At 39.1% G+C, this 20,094-nt stretch overlaps 1 protein-coding gene across 6 annotated transcripts in view; it reads left to right on the top strand.

Moving 5' to 3' along the window:
- TSPAN5 (tetraspanin 5) overlaps positions 1 to 20,094 on the top strand; it is an 86,029-nt gene that overhangs the window by 63,398 nt on the left and 2,537 nt on the right. For 2 of the 6 annotated variants that reach the window (XM_053940631.1, XM_053940628.1), the window contains 6 exons: positions 6,313 to 6,459; positions 8,265 to 8,435; positions 10,260 to 10,385; positions 13,445 to 13,492; positions 13,625 to 13,741; positions 14,293 to 19,516. In XM_053940631.1, the coding sequence (XP_053796606.1) occupies positions 6,313 to 6,459; positions 8,265 to 8,435; positions 10,260 to 10,385; positions 13,445 to 13,492; positions 13,625 to 13,741; positions 14,293 to 14,358 (675 nt within the window). In that variant the 3' untranslated portion in view covers positions 14,359 to 19,516. Of the gene's footprint in view, positions 1 to 6,312; positions 6,460 to 8,264; positions 8,436 to 10,259; positions 10,386 to 13,444; positions 13,493 to 13,624; positions 13,742 to 14,292; positions 19,517 to 19,833; positions 19,988 to 20,094 lie in introns of those variants that run through there. The other 4 variants (XR_008430504.1, XM_053940629.1, XM_053940630.1 and 1 more) reach the window with 4 other exon arrangements.

Genomic DNA, 20,094 nt, shown 5'->3' with positions numbered 1-20,094 from the left:
AAAGTTGTTTTCAAGAAAAAATTCTCACTTCTCTTATTGTCCCAGTGGGTGGCTGACATCAGGAAGGAGTGATGCACTAATCACTCCATAATTGTTGTGCATAAATTTCTATTACACAGTTCTTCCAAAAATTATTGCCAACAAGGAAATTGCACATATCCTATGTACCTTATAGGTTGAAGGATACCCAAAGCCTATATCTTGCCCCTAAGACAGGGTTCTGTGTGGATTTTATAGGACTGGAGAAGAGAGGAGGGGATCCACTATTACACTTCATTTAAATTTCAGTACTTAAAGATGCATAATCTAAACAGGCTCTTAAATGATTTACTAGTGTTCCAACACTTTATAGTCATTAATCCTGAAAAGTCTAAAAATCTGTATCTTGTATGTATTTATGCTAGTTGTTCACCTTTTGAACTCTGTCAGCACAAGAAAGCTAGACTAGTTCTTCTCCTCTGTTAGACACTTGGAAAAATAAAGTTCTGCTGCTATTACTGTTTGCTGTGGGAAATGCAAAACCAACAAAAATCAAAGAAATAAGATTTGTAAACATCCCCCACCTAGTTTCTTGCTTGCAGAGACAAAATTCTGGAGTAGAATTAATTTGGCATGTTTCAATGAGTATTGTTCTGTTCCCTTTGTTCATTCAGATGCGCAGCATGGAGGCACTGCATGGAGTTTATGACTAACAAAGCAGAGAGGCATTTTTCTGTTTTAAAATCATGCATTTGAAAATACTTTTATTTACCATCAAACCCCAGATGTTACTTTCTGCCAGTGATACTAAGTCCTGCAGAGAAGTCTGTGAAAAGGCTAAACCTCTGTTTGCAAAAATGGATGTTTCAGAAGATCTGGTATTGATGTATCTTTTTCTGATCTTCTGCATTTCTTGGATGTATGGTGTGGGGTGCTTTTTTGTTTGTTGTTTGTTTTGTTTTTGTTTTGTCCTCCTAGTAATGAGATATTGCAGCAGAGAAGGTTGTTCTTTTTTTTTTTGGTTTTTTTTTTCCATCTTGGAGGAAATGGAAAATAAGAAATAGTGGATTTCTCCCATCCTCCTGTAATGTTGAGTTCCCTTCTTTTACATGCTTCCTGTGGGCCAAATTCCATATACACTCATATCACCTCTTAGGCTGATGATTCTCTTAAGTTGTCTCTGACTCATTATGCCTTGAATTTTCATTACTGGATCAGCTTTTCAAAATTACTGCTGCCTGGAGTGCTTTCGGTTGGAGCCATTCTTCCTTGTCCTGCAGTTTGCAACTGTGCCTGTTACAGCAGCAGATGATCTGGAAGTATCACTGGTTGGTTAGTGCACTTATGACTGACTCCCTTAGGAACCCAGGAATGCATCAGATTGTGTAGGTGTGACAACACTGGGTCACTGCTGCAGCCAAGATGTGTCTGGCTTTGGGCTCAGCCTGTGAGGACTGTTACTGCTAAATGCAGGCAATGGGGGACCAACAGGAGAGGAAGTGGTGCTGAAGATCCAGCTTGCACACTGCAGGTTTTGAAAGGTTTGAGTTCTTTTCTACCTAGTTCTAGTGTGATCTTGTGGACTGAATGCTTGCTAGTGTTTAGAGCATGAGCTGTGTTCCAGGGCCACATCCTCATTTATAAGTAATCCAGTCTGTGTGCTCTGAGATTGTTCCAGGTGTGAGCTGAAGCACAACTTGTGTGTGATCACTTCAAAAGGACTGCTGGATCTGACCTGAAATATTAATGTAGATGCGCACCAAAGGCAGGAGCTGGAGTCAGGGCTCTGTCTCTGGAAAGTAGTAAAAACTGTTCTCATGATCTTAAAGAGTACAAGATGGAGAAGGGGTGAGGTGTGCACCCTTATTGCTTTTGTATGTAACTGTTACTTCCTTATTCTTTATTGATGGGATAAAGGCAAGCTATTGTGCAGCTATAACATCAGGAGGGGCATTCACGGGCTCCTGTGCTCAAGACCAGCATTTTCCCTTTGCCTTGTTCTCCCTTGAGCTATAAATGAGATAAATGCTTGTAGTGTGGAGGGCTCTGGCCATGAGGAAAACATGACAACAGAGGACCTATCAGGCATCTCTCAGGCTTTTTTTCCTACCCGTGCTCACATACCAGGAGGTGAATACTCCAGTTCTGTGGGAGTTTTTGTTCTGCCTTGCTTGATTGTCTCACATTTCTTGGTGGGTGGAATGCACCCTTCTGCTGAAGAAAAGAGCCAGGTCCTAACTATTTCATTTGACTCTCCTGAATTTGGGATAGGGTAGAAATGAGGGATCAGTCTTTCCTGTTCCATCCATGCATCATTGTATCCTAATGATACTTCATTGTATCCTAATGAAGTACATTTCATAAATAAAGGAACTTCTTTCACAACTTTACTGTTGCTTATTTTAGTTCACTTATGGATGATGCTTTTGTTTTTTCACTACACCAAATAAATTGTGGCTTGCGTTGGATTAAAATATTAAATAGCAACTCATGGACTGTAATGTACAACAGGCTATGGAGGGTGGAGGAACAGAGCAAACAGATGAACTGGAGATCACCCAGGGAACATGTCCTGCTGGCTCTCCCTTGTGGGACTACAGCAGAGCCCTGGGTTGACACCATAGTGAGAAGTAAATTACTTGAGTATGTAGCTTTGTACAAACAAAGCATTTTGTGCCAATACAGATTACACACATGCCTAAACTACCAAGGAAGTGATGTGCGTGTACCTCAAAAATAACCATACTTCAAAACGAGAATATATCTTGAGGAAAAAAATTGCTCCTCCTTTTAGATGTTGAAGTATCAGAGTACTTGCAAAATTTAACAGTCATGGTTGTAGTGGGCAACTGCAGCAATGTTGCTGAGGAAAAATACCTTGCATTTGTAGAAAGCTTTAAAGTATTTACAGGTGGTTTGTTTAGTCTTAGTTTTGTCTTGCATTGATGCATGAGAGAAGTGGACAGTCACCATATATTCCATGACTGACTGCTCAGCCTGAGGATTCAGAGCACATTGTGGAGGGTGCACTGTTAGAATATGAGATTACTGATCTTCTGCTCAAGCACCTCTGGAAATGTTTCCTTCTGCTTTTGGCTAAAGATGGGTTGAAGACAGAATTGGTTACTACCAGATGTTTGTACATCTGTGTCAAACTTTTCCCAGGAGTAGCTGTTGCAGCCAAAAAAAATTTGATATTGTGGTAGTAGGTGTAGTAGGCATTATAGAAACTTGTGGTGAATAGGAAGAGTGTGTGCCTAGAGGACTATACATTTAGATCTTCTTAACAATATAAAATGCGATATTCCCCAGTTGTTGCCCTGCTGCTTGAAGCAAAATATGCATTTCTTCAGGGTATTGCACTGCTGCATCTTCAGAGAGCTTATTTGTAAGTGTCCAGAGTACAAGGCTGGAAAACTGTATTCTAAGGAGGAAGCAGTAATCTTCTATTAGACTACTTCTGCGTATCTTGAGCTGTAATCACAGAGCATTGTCTGTGTTTCTCATTCCCACTGCTAGCTATTGTTCTATTGACAAAACCTCTCTGAAGATTGTGTATCCTAAGATGTCTCTACAGAATACTGATAACTTGAGGTTTATATGCAGAGAGCATATGGAGTAAAACAAAAATTAAGCAGTACGTGATTTGCATTGTCAGGAAGTGTTATTTGGGATTTATCCAAGTTAGGCTTATGAATGCCATATGTGGACTAGCAACAGATGCACATAAAGGTGCTTTCCAAGGACAGCAAACAATGGCAGATAAAGCCTGTGTTGATCTATGCAGTTTTTGTTGGAAGACAGCTACCCTGAGGAATGACCAGCCAACATGTGGCATTGCAGGCTGCTAAGAGCCTGGCAGTTCTAGAAAATCAAGTAAAGGGAAAAAGGGCAGGAGTGGAAAAACAGTATAAAACTGGCTCAATAAATTTTGTGGCCATTGAATTTAATGTGACTGTAACAAAATACAAAGTGGTATGTTTCTTACCAGCACTTTTGTATTATGACTGTCTTCTCTAACAGTATTGTCCACAATTGCGAGCTGAGTTTTCTTGGATTTCTTTTTGTTTGAATTTTACTACTCTCATATGGAAAGTTGATTTAGTGTAGTAATTTGCTTTGAGTTTTTTTGTTCATTTATTTGATTTTGTTTGCTTTGTTTTTAAGGAAAGACACAGTGTCTTATGAAGAGAGACTTAAATCTTCATCTTTTTGTGTAAGGCCAAGGCCTTGATTTTTTCAAAGGTTTTGTGTTGTTAGATTATTGTGTTTATATTGCTTGTTATTCTTAGCCAGAAAAGTGGCTTGGATTTCTTTTCTGTAACAAATGTAATGAAACAAAAGTAGTGGAAAAACTTTTGCACCAGTTGATGTAAGTGTTAATGATAGGTAGGTGTTCATTTCATCTTGGTGTGTATCATGTCTTTACTGAGATGGTACCAGAAGAAGGGACAGGCCAACTGCTCCGCTTTGATAGCTGGCTCCAAGTTGTGTTACTTTGTTCCTTACATCTCTTTTTGCTTTTTTAATGAATGTCAGTAAGGCTAGTACTGTATGTGATGTAGGAGGAAAGTGATGAATGTAATTTTTTTTTCCATCCCTCTCAGGCAATAACCTTCTCTAGTAGGAGGGAAAATAATATACTTAGCGAATGCTATTCATGCTGTTGGATTATTGTTTGTATTTTAGAATTGGGTTGTAGTCAGATTTTTCTTTGGGTTTTCTTTTCTAAGGCTCCTTGATGTGTGCATTGGTGAAATTCACATGTATATTTTATTTTCTCTGTCCTTTTCTGCAGAATTAAAAGCTTTGAGTACTGTCTATATTTACTGCTTGCTCAAGTTTTGCTTAGGAAACTCTATGAAGTGGTTGCAGACTACATGAAGTAATGTGTTAGAGATATTGGTTATGTGACAATTGATATGTTTTGCATGATCCAAAATGAGTATGTGTGTGTGTATATACATATATAATCACAGGTCTAAAGCCACGGTTATGAACAGTCATCATAAACTTACTTTAAATTCTGGAAATGAGGTTATGGTAACATCCTCTTGCTGTTTCGGGACTATTTCAAAGAAACAAAGGGGTATGAACAGGAATAAGAAAAACTATGAGCTGTGGAGTTTTGCAAATGAGAAGCTGAAGATGTAGAGATCTCTGTTGCTGCTTCTCAAGCCACAGCATAGTGCAGGAGTTAGAGGAAGCAGTAGTCCAAAGCACTCTGCCTGAGTTCATGGTTCTTTGAGGAAACACAGCAGTGTGCTTTGCATTGACCTACAGCACTGGGGAGGGGAATGAAGAAATAGCGAAACTTCAGCTTTTTTTTTTCTGCTGAAAAGCCTTAGGAAACTGTAATTGTTTCTATGCAAACACACTGGAATTGGGTAAACTTTGTACTTGCTTCTTGATATGACCCATCTGTTCAACATCAGCCAAACTCTGCCTCAAATGTGTTCAAAAAATTAAAATAGTTCCTCAGGATTACTGGTGTCGCAACCCAGGCTTTGCTTCCAAGGCAGAAATGGCATTACAAGCAGACTGTGCTGACTGTCATATCTAAAACACAGCATATGTGGTATAACATATGATAGGTCTATTCTAAGTTAGTGTAAACCATGTCCCAAGACAAGTTCTTAAATTGTCTTTCATCCTACTAAGAGACTTCCATATTTTCAAATTCTTCTTGTTAACTAATTAATCAGTAGCCATACTTCATTTCTAGAATGAGGTTTTAGTACTGTAGGTACCTGAAGTTGAATTGGCCAGATTATGTAGTTTGGCAAAATTTGTTGAAAAACTTTTGTTGCAAGATACTGCAAACTAGGAGCTCACTTCTAATTTCTGACTATTGCTGTAAATACTGAGAATAAATGCTAAATTCAAGGTGGTTTTGTTGCTTTTAACATTTTTTCCATAGAACATGTAACTGTGTGTTTACATAGATGATGTATATGTATATAAAATGTGTCTCAGGGTAATAAGAGTGAGATAAGTTTTGTTCAAATATCTGTTCTGAGTTTCTGGCACACTGCTTCTTAATAGCTACATAAGCAGAAAATGCCCTGTGTTTTTCTCACAGAGAATTCTTCAAGAATTTGTTTACTTTTTTTTTTTTACAATTTTGTTACTCACTCACATGTTGATTCAGCAATATTGCACTTTTGATCTCTTTTGGGATACAAAGATTTTCTTAATTGTGTTTTCTTGCTGTACTGCAGAACATTTATTTTGCTGTAGTCTTCTTCCTTTTTAAGAAGAAAAATGCAGGCAGAATTTGTACAACAGAAACCTGAACATACTTTTTATCCCTTGGCATTGTCTCTTTCTCAGGGAGTGCTGTCCAATATCTCCTCCATCACTGATCTGGGAGGCTTTGATCCTGTTTGGCTCTTCCTAGTGGTAGGAGGAGTTATGTTCATTTTGGGATTTGCAGGATGCATTGGAGCTTTACGAGAAAACACTTTTCTTCTCAAATTTGTAAGTAGCTTTTGCAACTGTGACATTCCTCATTTATGTAGCGTGCCATGTTGTCTGTTCTCTTTAACTGTGTTAAGCTTTTAAAATGTATTTTGGTGAGGAAGGTGTCACAGTACCAGGAAAGCACTTAGCTTTTAACACATTACAGCTCTTCAGTCTGTGGTACTCACTGGTTGTGTATTCTTAAAGCTCAAATCTATTGATGGTAAGTATCATAACATGGAAGTACTGCTTTTCATGTGGCTATAGCCTAACATTTTGCTTCCCTGTCACAAAAAGAGAGAAATTTCTTGTGAGAATCTGTGTTGAACTTGGAGTCCATAAGAAGATGCCTATGAAATATGAGGGATGTAGATGCAGCAGTGAATGTGACCCATGTGACTTGTGCTGTGCAAGGGCCCCTCATGGTACAGAGGAGATAGGACTGTTACAATATCCGCAGTCTGTCTGATACCCTCAGTCCCTGCCATTCAGCTAATTGGAAGAGGCTTCATTGCTTTCAGTGATGGGGCCTGGGAAAGTGAAGGGGAGGAGAATGTGTCCAGGATGCAGAAAGAAAATGGAAGTTTTCTTGAACTCTGGGCTGGATTGTTGGTTAGGGAAGGAGTTGCTAGTATACAAATGTACCTCAGTATGCAGAGCTTCTTCAACTAAGTAGCTGGGTTCTGTATTTTTAAAGACTTCCTCCTGTGACTTTTGAAAATGAAGAGAGCAGTCTCATGGTCACTTTTAGATAAATTGAAGATTTATAGCAAAGAAGATTCTTTGCTCCACCATTCCCATTTCCAGAGGTGGGCACTGTCTGTGGACACAGTTGTGTCTTCATAACCATTAAGTGTTAATATATACATGAAAAAGCAACCAGTGAAATAACTACCTCCAAGTGACACACTTGGCTCCCACAGACATGTTGTATAAGGGGAGGAGGCAGTTGAGAGTCACAGTTCTCGAGGCATTTATAAAGCAGCTTGTAACAATTTTTTCTTCTTCCTTGCTTCTCTTAGCTTGCCTAAAATGAACCCATCTGCTGTACTAGAAATAGCTTTCCATACAGCAGCTGCAGGAGAAATTAAAAATGTATCTGAACACACACAGAGAGCATATTAAAATGAAACTCAAAGGCACAGTTGCAAATGGGATGGACTTCCAGTATATTAGGACCCCTGTGTGGTTTAAAACAGTGTAACTCAGTGGAAATGCTTAGGGAAAGTGGCAGATCATTAGTAATGCCTTTGGCATCCATTGCATTTGAATTAATCATAGCAGTCTCATTTAGTTTTAACGTGGATGTGAGTAATTTCATAGGCATTCCACTCCGACATAGTCATTAATTAATTTCTGCTGTTACCAATTTCTTCTTTGTCTGCTTAGGCAAAGCTTTGCCAGTGAGATGATCTAAAGCAAAGTCATGTAGAAAGCATTTTACTGGCACATTTTACATTGGTTGTTTATGCCTTCTGAAATGTAAGTGCCTATGTTGAAATTTAAGACCGGTTTTCAAGGGCCCTACATGTGGTGATGACTAGCTGTGTCTTGAAATTTACAGTGAATTCTCTTGGCTGTCTTTGAAAATCTCAGTGAAATGTCCAAGGTTTGGCCATTTTGTTGTTTGTTAGAATAGAATTAAGATTTCTGTGCTACACCTCCAATAAAAATGGTGTGTTTTTAATTTAAAATTTCCTATGTGCCAAAATGGCTTGAACTTGCACTGAAACAGATAAAGCCTTATCCCTGGATATAACTGTGAGCTTTGGAAGAGTTTTGGTCATAAAGGAAAATAATTTTAGCCTTTTTTTTCTTCATAGTTCTCTGTATTTCTTGGAATTATTTTCTTCTTGGAGCTCACTGCTGGTGTTCTAGCATTTGTTTTCAAAGACTGGATAAAGGACCAGCTGTATTTCTTTATAAACAACAACATCAGAGCATACAGAGATGACATTGATTTACAAAACCTCATAGACTTCACACAGGAATATGTAAGTTGGACTGTTTATTTTTTTGTAAAGCTTACTTTTAAGAAATACCTGCTCTTATTTTTTACTTTCCATCTGTTCTGTTTCTTCAAGGAGCAACAGAAATATTCTAGCATATAATGCCTTTGAATATATTTATATTTGTTTTTACAGAACTGCAAACATACAGCACTTATGTAAAATGGCTTTATTGATGTATGACTGCATAAAACAAGATGGAGAGTTGGGGTGGTTTTTCTTGAAGACTTAGAGATAATGTGTCAAAGTTTAAATACTTTATTGTAGAAGTTATCTCATCTGTTTAAGAAATTACTCATTTTCTAAGCTTCATTTGGTCCTAAGATGAATGTTGGTGTAGTTTTCGCAACATTAGAAGTGCTACACCACACTGCAGAGTGGCAGAGGTATTTAGTTGGTCCAAGTGAAACTACAATTTTATTTCTTCTGAATTAGACTTAATGGAATAAGCCTAATGAAATGGGCCACTTGTAGAGTTCTTGTAAGACACCTCTAAGTGATGCCACATCTGCACTTGGGAGGGAAGGGTGAAACCAGTGGTGCACCTGTTTGTGCAGGTTAAGCTCTGTAATTTATCAGTGTGTGTAAAGAAGTCTTGGACTGACTTTTGCACACAAGATCTGCCAGTACCTTCCCTCCCCAGTACTCAGTTCTGGCCAGTGTTGATGAAGTCCTCTTTGAATCTGGCACTGTGTGGCTAATATGACTGACTGTTGGTTGAATTAATGTTTACCAATTTTTTACATTCTGCAATTAAAATAGTCTCAATGCTTGATTTGTTTCTCTGTGCCTGGGGGAAAAATGGTAAGTAAGAGGATGTCGATACTTGCACTGTTTTGAATCTTTTGCAAGGAGGTCAGAGGTCACTACAAACTGAAAGTAGTGGTCCACTTGTATGCAGCCAAAGGCTACAGTCCAAATTTGCAGTGACTTCCTAAGGCTTTCTCTCCTAACTGGATTAGCACTCAGCCAGGGGCAGCACGAGTTGTGAGAATGAGTTACTTCTTCAACTAGTAGAGATAGTGCATAAAGACAACATGTCAGGTATTGTGAAGAGAGCTGCTACATCTAGAAGGAGAGAATGGCTATTCCAATGCTTTTAAAAATGTTGGGTTTTTTAAGTTGACATAGATGAGTTCATTGGTCTAGCTCCTTAAATGCTGTAAGCCATCAGTGTTTCACTGGTCTGCAATCCATTCTTTGTAGGTTCAGCAAAACACATCAATTCCCCGTGTGTTCAACATGTTTTTCCAGACTCAGCCTGCCTTTAGCAGATTTACAATTTTGAAGGATTCACTAAAGGTCTTCACTGTTCAATGTGGGATGCTCAGGGAACAACGTGTCTGCTGTACAGCCAGGCAAAGTTCCCCCAAACTGGCAAAAGGAATAGCTATGCCAGTGTAGCCCTTGGAGCTTGTTATTTTGAAAATCCAGGGCTCATTAGACTGGACAGAATATTGTACTCTTGGCTCTACTGTCCCTTGGGCCTGAGCTTGTAGGCCTGTGCAACTCTGTGGTATTGTGTAGGCTTACCAGCTCACCCATGGGTGTCTCTCCAGAGAGCAGCATAGCTGGGTATGAACGTAACTTTAATCACATGATAACTTTGGAACAACTTACCCATTTGGAATGGTATTTAAAAAAAATTACAAAAATCCCCAACCAAACAAAAAAAGACAGTTTCAATAAAAGCAGTGGGAGTCTCAGATTTTGTTTTGAAAGCTAGAGGGAAACTGGCAGCAGCGATGCATGTTAGTAATGCTGAGATTTTCATTCTGAAATTTAAGCTCTTCTTTTTTTTTGTTCTAGTGGCAGTGCTGTGGGGCTTTTGGAGCCGATGACTGGAACCTTAATATTTACTTCAATTGTACAGATTCCAACGCGAGCCGAGAGCGCTGTGGTGTGCCATTCTCTTGCTGTACTAAAGACCCTGCTGTAAGTGACTGTCTAGAGGGTAGGATGGGTGTGTTGTTCCAGTCGTAAATAAGGCTTCAAGATCAAGATTTTCCTTTTTTATTTCTGGAAATTTAGCTTAATTATTAACTTCTCACCAACCTGTATATATATTTTTTTTTTTTGCTTTTGCAGCTCAGCTTAATCACTAACTTTTCTGTGGTCAGCAAAACTCATAACTTAAGTCTTCATTGTTTGTGGCTTTTATTAGAAGGAGAGAACCATGAGCTTGGCTGAGCATACATATTAATTTTAGCAAGTATAAAAAGGAGAAGCACTTAATGAGTTGAAGGATGTGAGCTTTCAATTGCAATTCATCAGAACAGGAACCTTTATGATCAGACACTTTAAAGGCGGTATTATTCATTATTTAATGCAGGATCATGGCTGAAGCCAGTTTGACCCAGTTTGTGCCGGGTATGGTAATGAATGACAGTCTGTGCCCTGTGGAACTGACTTGCTTGCATTAGAATCTTCAGTTGGGTATCGGTATCTTTACATACTCTTTTTTAACCTTTAAAATTATTACCTGTCCTACAGTCACCTAAAATCAGACTTGAAAGGTCAAAAATTGTTTGTAGGAGCAGCTTTTAGGTAAATTTTCTTGTCTTTTAAAATATTTATAGTTCTGGAACATCAATGCATGTTGGAGCCATGCATTGCTAATATAGATATGATAAAGAAGAGTAAAGTGTAGGGAATCAGTTCACTAACAGGGAAGGGCTTGGAGCAGGGATGGGTGTGTGCATGGAAATTGTTACATGCCTAGCACTGGATAAATTTGACTTTATATAGCTTGAAATAATCTGGCTTTGAGTGCTTTTGTTATCTAGCAATTCAGCTGTGGCTTTGTCTTCACCTGGAATGACTTACAGTTCCTTGAATGTATTAGTCTAGCACAGACTGAAGTTAGATAAGTCGCCAAAAGGCACCTCAGGTGCTTCCTGCCTTGCTAATAATGCAGTGCATTTGCTGCTCCAAGCATCCAGTTGCTGCTGCTCTCCCCCTCTCCTGATAAGGCACTGCCACTTGCGCAAGATGGTTCTGGTTCCTCTGCAGTGAACGTGACTTCACAGTAGTTTGAATTTTTCTCACATACATAGCTGAAAATATTCTAATGGGATATTAAAACAAAATGTAGGTTAGGCTCAAACATTACCTTATGCTTAGGATTCCCTCTGCTGTTTGCCTATCTGCCCACCCACCCACACAGAGGTCATCACAACCCAGTTTTAAAAATATAGTTGTTATAAAACCAAACCAGTGACAGCAGTACAAGGTAATCCTATAAATACATAATCCATCCTAAAGTTCTCTCTTTCAGTTGTGTAAATGGCTATGCAGTTGATTAGGGTGTAATGCAGCAACCAGAAATTTAAAGACAAAACTCATTCACTGTAAGGAAACAACTTAATGGCCTTTAAAACCAGAAAACATTAGAAGTTATGCATACAGGTAAAATAATTGTAACCAAGCTGTGATTGGTTCAGTTGCAGTGATAAACACAGGTTTATTCTTTGGGAAAGCAAATTTGTCCCTTTTAGAATTAGGTTTCAGTGTTGGACTGATGCAGACAGTTACATGGATGACTTACTGTTTTTAGTCTAGCTTGAATCAGAAAATGGTAAGTTTAAGGCAGGCTAAAATAAGTTTCTTGAAACAAATTTTGACTTCCATAGTTCATTTTGATGTTGTTAAGGAGGTTGAAGTGTTCCAAATGCTTGCACAGGCAAGTCTAGAAAACGTACTTATTTCCATTGCATTTTTGATTTTTTGGTTAACAAATTCCAAGGTTAAAGGCAGAAGACATTAATCATGAAGCAAGTAGGCATTTAGTACAAGGAAGGAAACATAAAATCCCTCTGTCGGAATCTTAGGTGCTTTTGCATCCTTGTAGTCTGTGGCATGTAGGTCCCAGAAGAGAAGCATTCATCTCCTTAGGAGATACAAGTTGCTTGAATTTTGAAGGTCCATTAAAGGAATCCAGTTTTGGCAGCTGACGGAATGCGACCTGTTGGACATCCTGCAAAGTGAGGAAACAGAGGAGCTTTCCATGCTGATAGGAGATACTTTTTTCCATATGGCTGCTTTTTAAAATTGATCCAAAGACACTGCTTGTCTTTCTTACTTCCCACAATTTGATTAAATTGTGGTGGTTGGTACACCTAGCTAAGATTGGCTGATTTTCTCACTTTGAGTACTCCTCCTTCTACTCACTGTCATTATATGGTAAGTCAGTAACTTAATATTTTGCTGCCATTGTGGCTGATGCCAAAAGTTTCATGTTTCATTTTATTACCATGAAGTAAGTTTATACAAAATAAAAATACAGCTTCAGCTGCCAATGGAAAGCACTTGTTCACTAGGGAAAGTCTGCCAGAGCCTATTTTATTACCTGAGCTTTGGGAGTACTAAAGGAAAGGGAGTAGGAAAAACCCCTCCTTTCCCATTGGTATCAAGCTCCTATAAGAAAGAACAGGCAGTAAGAACACATTACTCCATCTGTTACTTTTTCTTTCAGGATTTTGGTAAGGAACTGTACATATTTCTAGAGACATTTTCAGAAAGAACTTGCAGCTTTTGCAACAGAACTGCCCCATGTCACCTCTTCATTCTGCATATTCTTGAACCCTGAAAATGACAAAAATACTCTTGGCATATTTTTTAGTACAGACAGAACCTTTTCAGCAGAAGGTTCTTTCACTTACCATAGATGTTCCCTAGTCCTTTTACTTTACTAAATGCTTGTATCTGGAGCATGGAGTTCACCCAGGTGGAGGGCTGGTTTTCCCAGCTTGCTGACTTGAGAGATAAGTTTTTTTTTTACTGTATGCTCTTGTTTGCTGCAAATAATTAATAGTGCTGAGTGAAGGAGGAAGGTTTTTTATTAAAGCAATATGCTAACCAATGTTTGGGTGATTTGTCTTATTACATACAGGACTAACTCCAGGGAATTGGGAGAAGGTGTTTGGGAGACATTTTACTGATTGCCTCTCTTCTCTCTCTTTCTCTTTCTCTCTCTCTCTCTCTCTCTCCTCTAGGAAGATGTTATTAATACTCAGTGTGGCTACGATGCAAGGCAAAAACCAGTAAGCTTTTTTTTTTTTCCTTCTTAATGTGGTATGTTAAGGATCTGAATCCCTATTGCAAGAGGAGATTGTTCTGCTGATGGTGTAGTTGAATGTAATTATCTCTGTTTTCTTCCCTCTTCTCCTTGGCAGGAAGTTGATCAGCAGATTGTTATCTACACTAAAGGCTGTGTCCCTCAGTTTGAGAAATGGTTGCAGGACAACCTTACCATAGTTGCCGGTATATTCATTGGGATAGCATTACTGCAGGTAAACATCATGTTCCCTGGAATGAGTTGCACGGAGGAATAATAGATAAAGTGAATATATGAGAGGGGAAACTGTATATGAGAATGGGAAATGCAGTGCCAGTTGCCTGTTTGTGGATTTTAGCAGTGGGAACTAAACGTATGAGGCTTGCTTTGTGTTAAGGAATATTTAATTTTTATCTATAGGGATGCATTTTTTTTTCTTTTCAACTCTCAGCAGGTTGAAACTAACACTGTTAGATAAGCGTTATGTAGAGACCTTCAAGTCTGTACAGACCTACTGTTTCCAGTGGTGCTTAAATGAGCAGTAGAGAGCCTTTAGGGTTGCTTTGAAAGAAGACTAGAACTGTTAATTAACTAGAAACCGGTGCCACCATAAAAATATTGGGGTTGCAGGAGTTCTGCAATATTCTTTCTTCTTCCAACACTTACTGTTAATTTAATTTCTACCTCAGTTGTTTCTTTCTTATCTAAGTTCTGTATAACTTAAGGAGTTTGCCTGTGTGAAAAGTTGCCTAATGCTCCAAGTGAATAAACTGTTGTCTCTTCCAGATATTTGGGATATGCTTAGCCCAGAATTTGGTTAGCGACATTGAGGCTGTCAGAGCCAGCTGGTAAAACTGCTGAATTAACCACAACAAGACACTGGACAACCGAAACCCTCTGAAACCTCCAGTGTGTCACTCCGACACCAAGCTGTATGGACATGGGTGACAGGGAAGCCTTCTCTCCCAAGTAGTCTCAAGTTTAAGTTCCTGATATTGCAGTGAACTTGTGTTTCTTTGGGGTGGGGGAGAGAAGAGTGGGCTATTGAAAATCTGCTGCTCACTGACAATTTTTTTTTTCTTTTAAACCAACACTTTGAAAGCTGTTGAGCCGTGAATCTCTACTGTATTCTTGATTTTGAGTAACAAGTGGACACTTTTTTAAATTGGTGTATTCAGTGAGACAGAGTTGCATTGTTGTAGTCTGTGGATATGCTGTTTATTCTTCATGTCATGAGCTCTTTGATAGCTGCCAAATATTCCTGAGATGGTCTATCTCCTCACCACTCTGTAAAGGAACAATCTTCTTGTTTTCACAGCTAAACATAGCTACAGGCCTAAACCCATGAAGCAGGAAGCAACTTTCTATGCATCTATTGTACAGTAAAAGAAATTGTTTTTAAAACAAGGGAAATTATTTTTATGCAAGCTTCCAACTATCTCCCTGTAGTACTTTGAGGTTGGAATCAGCAGAAGGGAGAATTGCTTAATTTTGTCAAGATCTTTCTTCCTTCTCCACTCTTGTATGAAGGGAAAGGAGTTTTATATTTGACGAACAAGGGTTGCTGCCATACCTTTGGATATCAGTCTCTTAAGGCAAGGATGGGATATAACTGTATAAATGTATGAAAGCAGTGTGGATATTGGGTCCAAGTGAAGAATAATATTCAAAGAATGAATTATATATTAACTTAAAAGAAATCAAAACTTATGTATCTGATACGGCAAAATCTTTTCTTTCTCTGAAATTTAGTGTAACCTAATGTATTTAGGGATCCCACTGATACTAATGCTTTGACATACTCATGCAAAGCTTGTTTCTCTGGTCTGTTCCTAGTTGGGGCTCTGGTCTTTCTTTTTTTCTTTTTCTTTTCTTTAATTCTTTTTACTTGCATGAGCTGTGGAATAAGAATCTGTGACACTCCAGTGCTTTAAATATGTGCATATGTTTTTATACAGTCTAATTCAAACTTATTTATTGATAAATGCATGTGATTATGGAAAGATCATTTCCCATTCTCTTGGAAGTTGGAGAGAACAGTTTTTGTCAGAGTAAATGCTTACCTCCAGTGAAAAAAATCCATGCTATGGAGATGCGTCTCCTTTTCTTGCTCTAAAGGCAACAAAGAGCTTTCTTGAAGCAACAGAATAAAAGTCTTAAAATAGAAGCATTTATTAGGATCAGCTAAGACAGACCCTTTTGAATTGGACACAAGAAAGCAGAATGTGGGGAAAAGCACAAATAGTGGAGAAGACTTAAATCAGGCTCCATCCAGCTTAGTGCTTTTGATTTGTTCTTCTTCACTAATAATAGTGAACTTTAAGATCTGACCATGGCTTTGGATAGTTTATTGCACTTTGTATAAATTTAGTGTGTTTTATGACCCTTCTCAGTATCTCCATACCAGTCCTGAAAGCTGTGGTCGTGCTTTGGTCAGACAGCGGCAAAGGGTGTGTAGCACCTCCTTGTAAGAATGTAACATCTTTCTGAGTTGAGTTTCCTAAACCAGGAGGTATATGGAGTGGAAGAGAGGAACACATTGCTTTCAGAGCTTCCCTGTTCTGGGGGATAGATAGAAGGCTGATCTGGTGACTTGATAAGGCCCTTTTTGGTCCTGTGACACTTAAACAAATGAATATACATACCCTTGCACATTTTGCCTTTATGTGCTTTAGTTGGCTGTGGTTTTTCTCCCCCTTGAAGGCTAGTGATGGGCACGCTGGTGCTTCACAGATGCCTCAGACAGACCCATTGTCCTCCCATCTTTGAGTATTACCTCATCCTCTTCTGGTTAACTCCCACTGACTGGCTCTGAATCAGGCAGCCTCCATATCCCTTGGTATCTGCTGTTAAAGGCCAGCCCTGACTCAGAATATTTTTTAAAGCCTTTCAAAGCAATTATAATTCATTGTCCTTAATAAAGTTGGTTCCACCTCAGCACAGCGTTATGTTTTTCTTAGCCACTCCTCGACTTGAGGAGTTACTGGTTGTTTTCCCCCAGAGGGACATACCATTTTGCCTGATAGGACAGACAGATCATCAGCACCAGTGTTGCTGCACTGAGACAAAATGGTGTAGGGAGGAATCAGGGAAGTGGGGTTGAGGAAATAATCCCTCCACCAAAGAGCCTTGATTGTGATCCTGGGCTTTGGTTTGGAGGGAAAACAAAAAGCCTAATTACAGAAACATTCCTTGTTGCCACTGATCTTGAATACTGCTGTTGCTGCTTTGAGTTTCTGAAGATAACTTCATTTTTCTACTTGAATCTCTGCAGTTGTACTGTATTGGCCTTCTGTCTTGTCATGCTGTTCTCCGAGTTCCAGTCTGCTGGCTGTGCAGTTGGCAGTATCAGACTGATAGGAGGGTAAATGCTCCAAGCCGAGCAATTCTTGTTCTCACAACTTGCACGTCTACACACAAATGTGCAACACTTCTGCTGAATCCCAGAATGACTGACTGTTCTTACAAAAACCACTAGATAAGTTACTTTTCTAGAGCTTGTCTTTTGCTGTGGATGTTGATCCTTCTTGCTCCCTCATTCCCAAGAGATACTCATTTACTCATTTTTACATTGTTTGATGCACTGAATGTTTAAGATTAGCTGTCTGTAACACATTTAAATCCCACATGTTTTTGTCTACAGACGAGGTAAGATGTCCTAGAAATGTCCCATCAACAGCTACTCAGCAGCTTAGGTGTCCAGTTTGGAAAGCTTGTGGGAGGCCTTGGAAATCAATGTACTATTGTCAGAGCCTGCCAAATACAAGCAAACTTTTTTCCAGGAAACTTTGAAAAGTTCACGTGAACTGCAACTAAAGCACAACTGCTGGCTATGTGAGCTCAGTGTCTAAAGCAATAAGATGTGGTAGGCACTAGGACTCCATGGCAATTTCTAGCCTGCCTGGTGTGGTGGTGGGGTACATATGAGTTCAGAGATCAATCTAATTATCTTTAATGTGCAGTAGTTTTTCAGAGATTTGTTGTTAGGTTTATGGAGTGGGAAACAGCTCTGTTTGCTGGGTGATTCCTGTGGAGTAGTGGCATTGCTAATGAGGACTCTGGTAGCTCAGCAGCAGCACTGGCTTTAAAGCTATTTCCATATATCCCATTGAGCCCTGCCAGAGGGCATCACAGTCCTTGCTCCTCTGCTTTCTAAATACCCTTTGTATTCACAGGCCTTTCTGTTGTTTGGGTTTGGGTTTTTTTTTTTTTTTTATTAGTAGCCTAATGGACAAATGTTTGATTCATCTTTGTGTCTATTTTGGTAGCAGTAGGATCTCTTTGCTTAAAATGCATAATTTTGATTGTGCCCCTTAGAGTTTGAAGCCGTCGGGGTGCTTGCTCAAGTGTACTCTGTCCCGAAAGCCTTCTTCTCTCCCCTTTGAGAGAGATGCTCATTGTAGTTCTGGTGTGTAAATAGTGTTTGAAATGTAAATAGTAGCATGCAGATTAAATGATTCTTGCACATCACTGCTTTTCACCCTGAAAGTGTTTATAATGGAGAGGAAAGGTGTCTATCAGGAGAGTCCCGAGTGTTTGTCTGGGCTGTCCCTCACCCTGATGGAGCAGCAGGAGCGCCTCAGCTGCCCGCGCTCAGTGTCTGCCCAGTGAGTGGGGTGGCTGCCCCTGAGGAAGGTGAAGCCCTGGCCAGCCCTTCGGGCCCTGGTTAGTGGCAGGGCCTCCCTTTGCTTTCACCTTTGCTGCTTGGCATTAGAACAGCATTCGACTGTAAAGTGGAGAGTTGGTGGCAGCACCTCCTACAAGTTATGGGAGGTTGCCATCACTTGTGGCAGATCTAAACATGGTGCTATAAGAACTGTCCTGGACGTCAATCTGTGTTTTTACTACTTTAGAGATGCCCTTGTTAAAATTGGTCTTGGTTAATACGGTTGGTTATGAGAGAAACTATTGTCTGAATTTTTGATTCTGTTTCCCTTCTTGCTGTGTATGTCTTTTGGGTGCATTGAAATAGCAGTTCTGCAAATTGCTGGGAAGGAGATTAGACCTCAAAAGGCGTCAAGCACTGCTGAATGTTCCAGTTCCTCCCATTTTTGTTTTTTCTCTGAATCTTTTCCAGATACCCAAAACAAATGATGAAACTGTCCAAAACAAATGAAATATTACTACCCTGATCCATTCGCTACCAAATTTTGCCCTTGAGAAAAAGAAATAAAACATCTGTCTCCCTTAACATGCAGTATACAAAGAAGTACTACTAGCGTGCACAAGGCAGCACTGCTAGCTGTCTTTTGTGTTTTGGCAATATAAGTGTGTTAATAAAAAGCTCCATCTGTATGTGTGTTCATGTTCATGCTGTGTACATAGTAGAGATGGACCTAGAGCTCTGGGAGGATTGTGATGTGGGTTTGTGACTCAGATCCATTTCTGATACATATATTCCAGATTAGTTCCATCTGAATCTTTCTCTCTTGTTCATCTGAAGGTGTACAGCAAGGTGTCAATATTTACCCTTCGTGTATCATTCCTTTTTATACGAATGTATTCTCTTGTGTTCCTTTTTTATCAGTTGTAAAATTGATTGTAAAAGCCAACTACACTTACCGATTGAAAGTATTGCTATAACAGAACTGCATGCCCAGTAGAGTTTGACTTGAGCTTTAGTTTTCTGATTTCAGACTGGTTCCCTTCAGTTAGGAAAAAAGCATAGATCAGGTGCATAATGTATTACTTGTCATCTTTAGCATTAGACTGTGGTATTGTATCACATGCTGATCTCAATGGATGTAACTGGAGTCTACTTAGGAAGTTAATGCAACTTCCTGGTAATTCATTTTAAGCTATTGAAAATGGTCTTGGTCATGCTACTTGTGTTCTTGAGTTTTTGTTTTTTAATAGAGGCATTTTTTTAGGAATGTTTTAATACACTTATGATTGACAATACAATAGTTTTAATAGTCGTGCAGTATTCTGTATTTACTTGAAGTAAATCATTTTATATGCAATTTGTTAGATAATTACAATTTTATAAATAAAATTGTGTGAAATATGATGTTGTGAACGTGTATGCACTCTTATGTAGCACATAATATAAACAATAGAGACATTCATGGAAAGTTCCTCCAGGAAAAGATCACTACCTTCTTTCTTCCAAACTAACAGGGAAAATAAATCCCCATCTGTCATATGTGTTGTAGAATACTGTGTTCTGATTAAATCACAAAACATGCTCATGCCTCCAGTGGCTGCCCTTAGGTCAAAAATAAGCTAAGAAATGAAGAACATGTCCCCACATAAAGAGATCCCTTATTTGCTGTCAGCTGTTGTTGGAGTCTCTGGCTAATGAAAACGCTCTGCTTCTTCCAACAGGTTGCTGATGTTCCTCAGGCTGCAATGGCTGTGCTCTCCCCAGAATTATTCTGGTAACACTGGTGGGTTCAGAAGTTGATGCTTTGCAAGACTTAGACAAATGAAATTCCCACCTCCCTTCTCAAAAGTTTAAATAAATGCTACATGTCCTTAAGCAGAAGTAGTGAGAACTGGCTTACATTATTGTGCAGGTAAAAATAGGTAATGATGTCCTGTGCTACTTTGGATACAGGAGCAAGCAGACTTTTTTTTTTTAAGTAT

Source organism: Vidua chalybeata, chromosome 4, assembly GCF_026979565.1.
Source record: "Vidua chalybeata isolate OUT-0048 chromosome 4, bVidCha1 merged haplotype, whole genome shotgun sequence".
Classification (NCBI taxonomy): Eukaryota; Metazoa; Chordata; class Aves; order Passeriformes; family Viduidae; genus Vidua; species Vidua chalybeata.
This window is presented reverse-complemented; position numbering and strand designations above follow the sequence as displayed.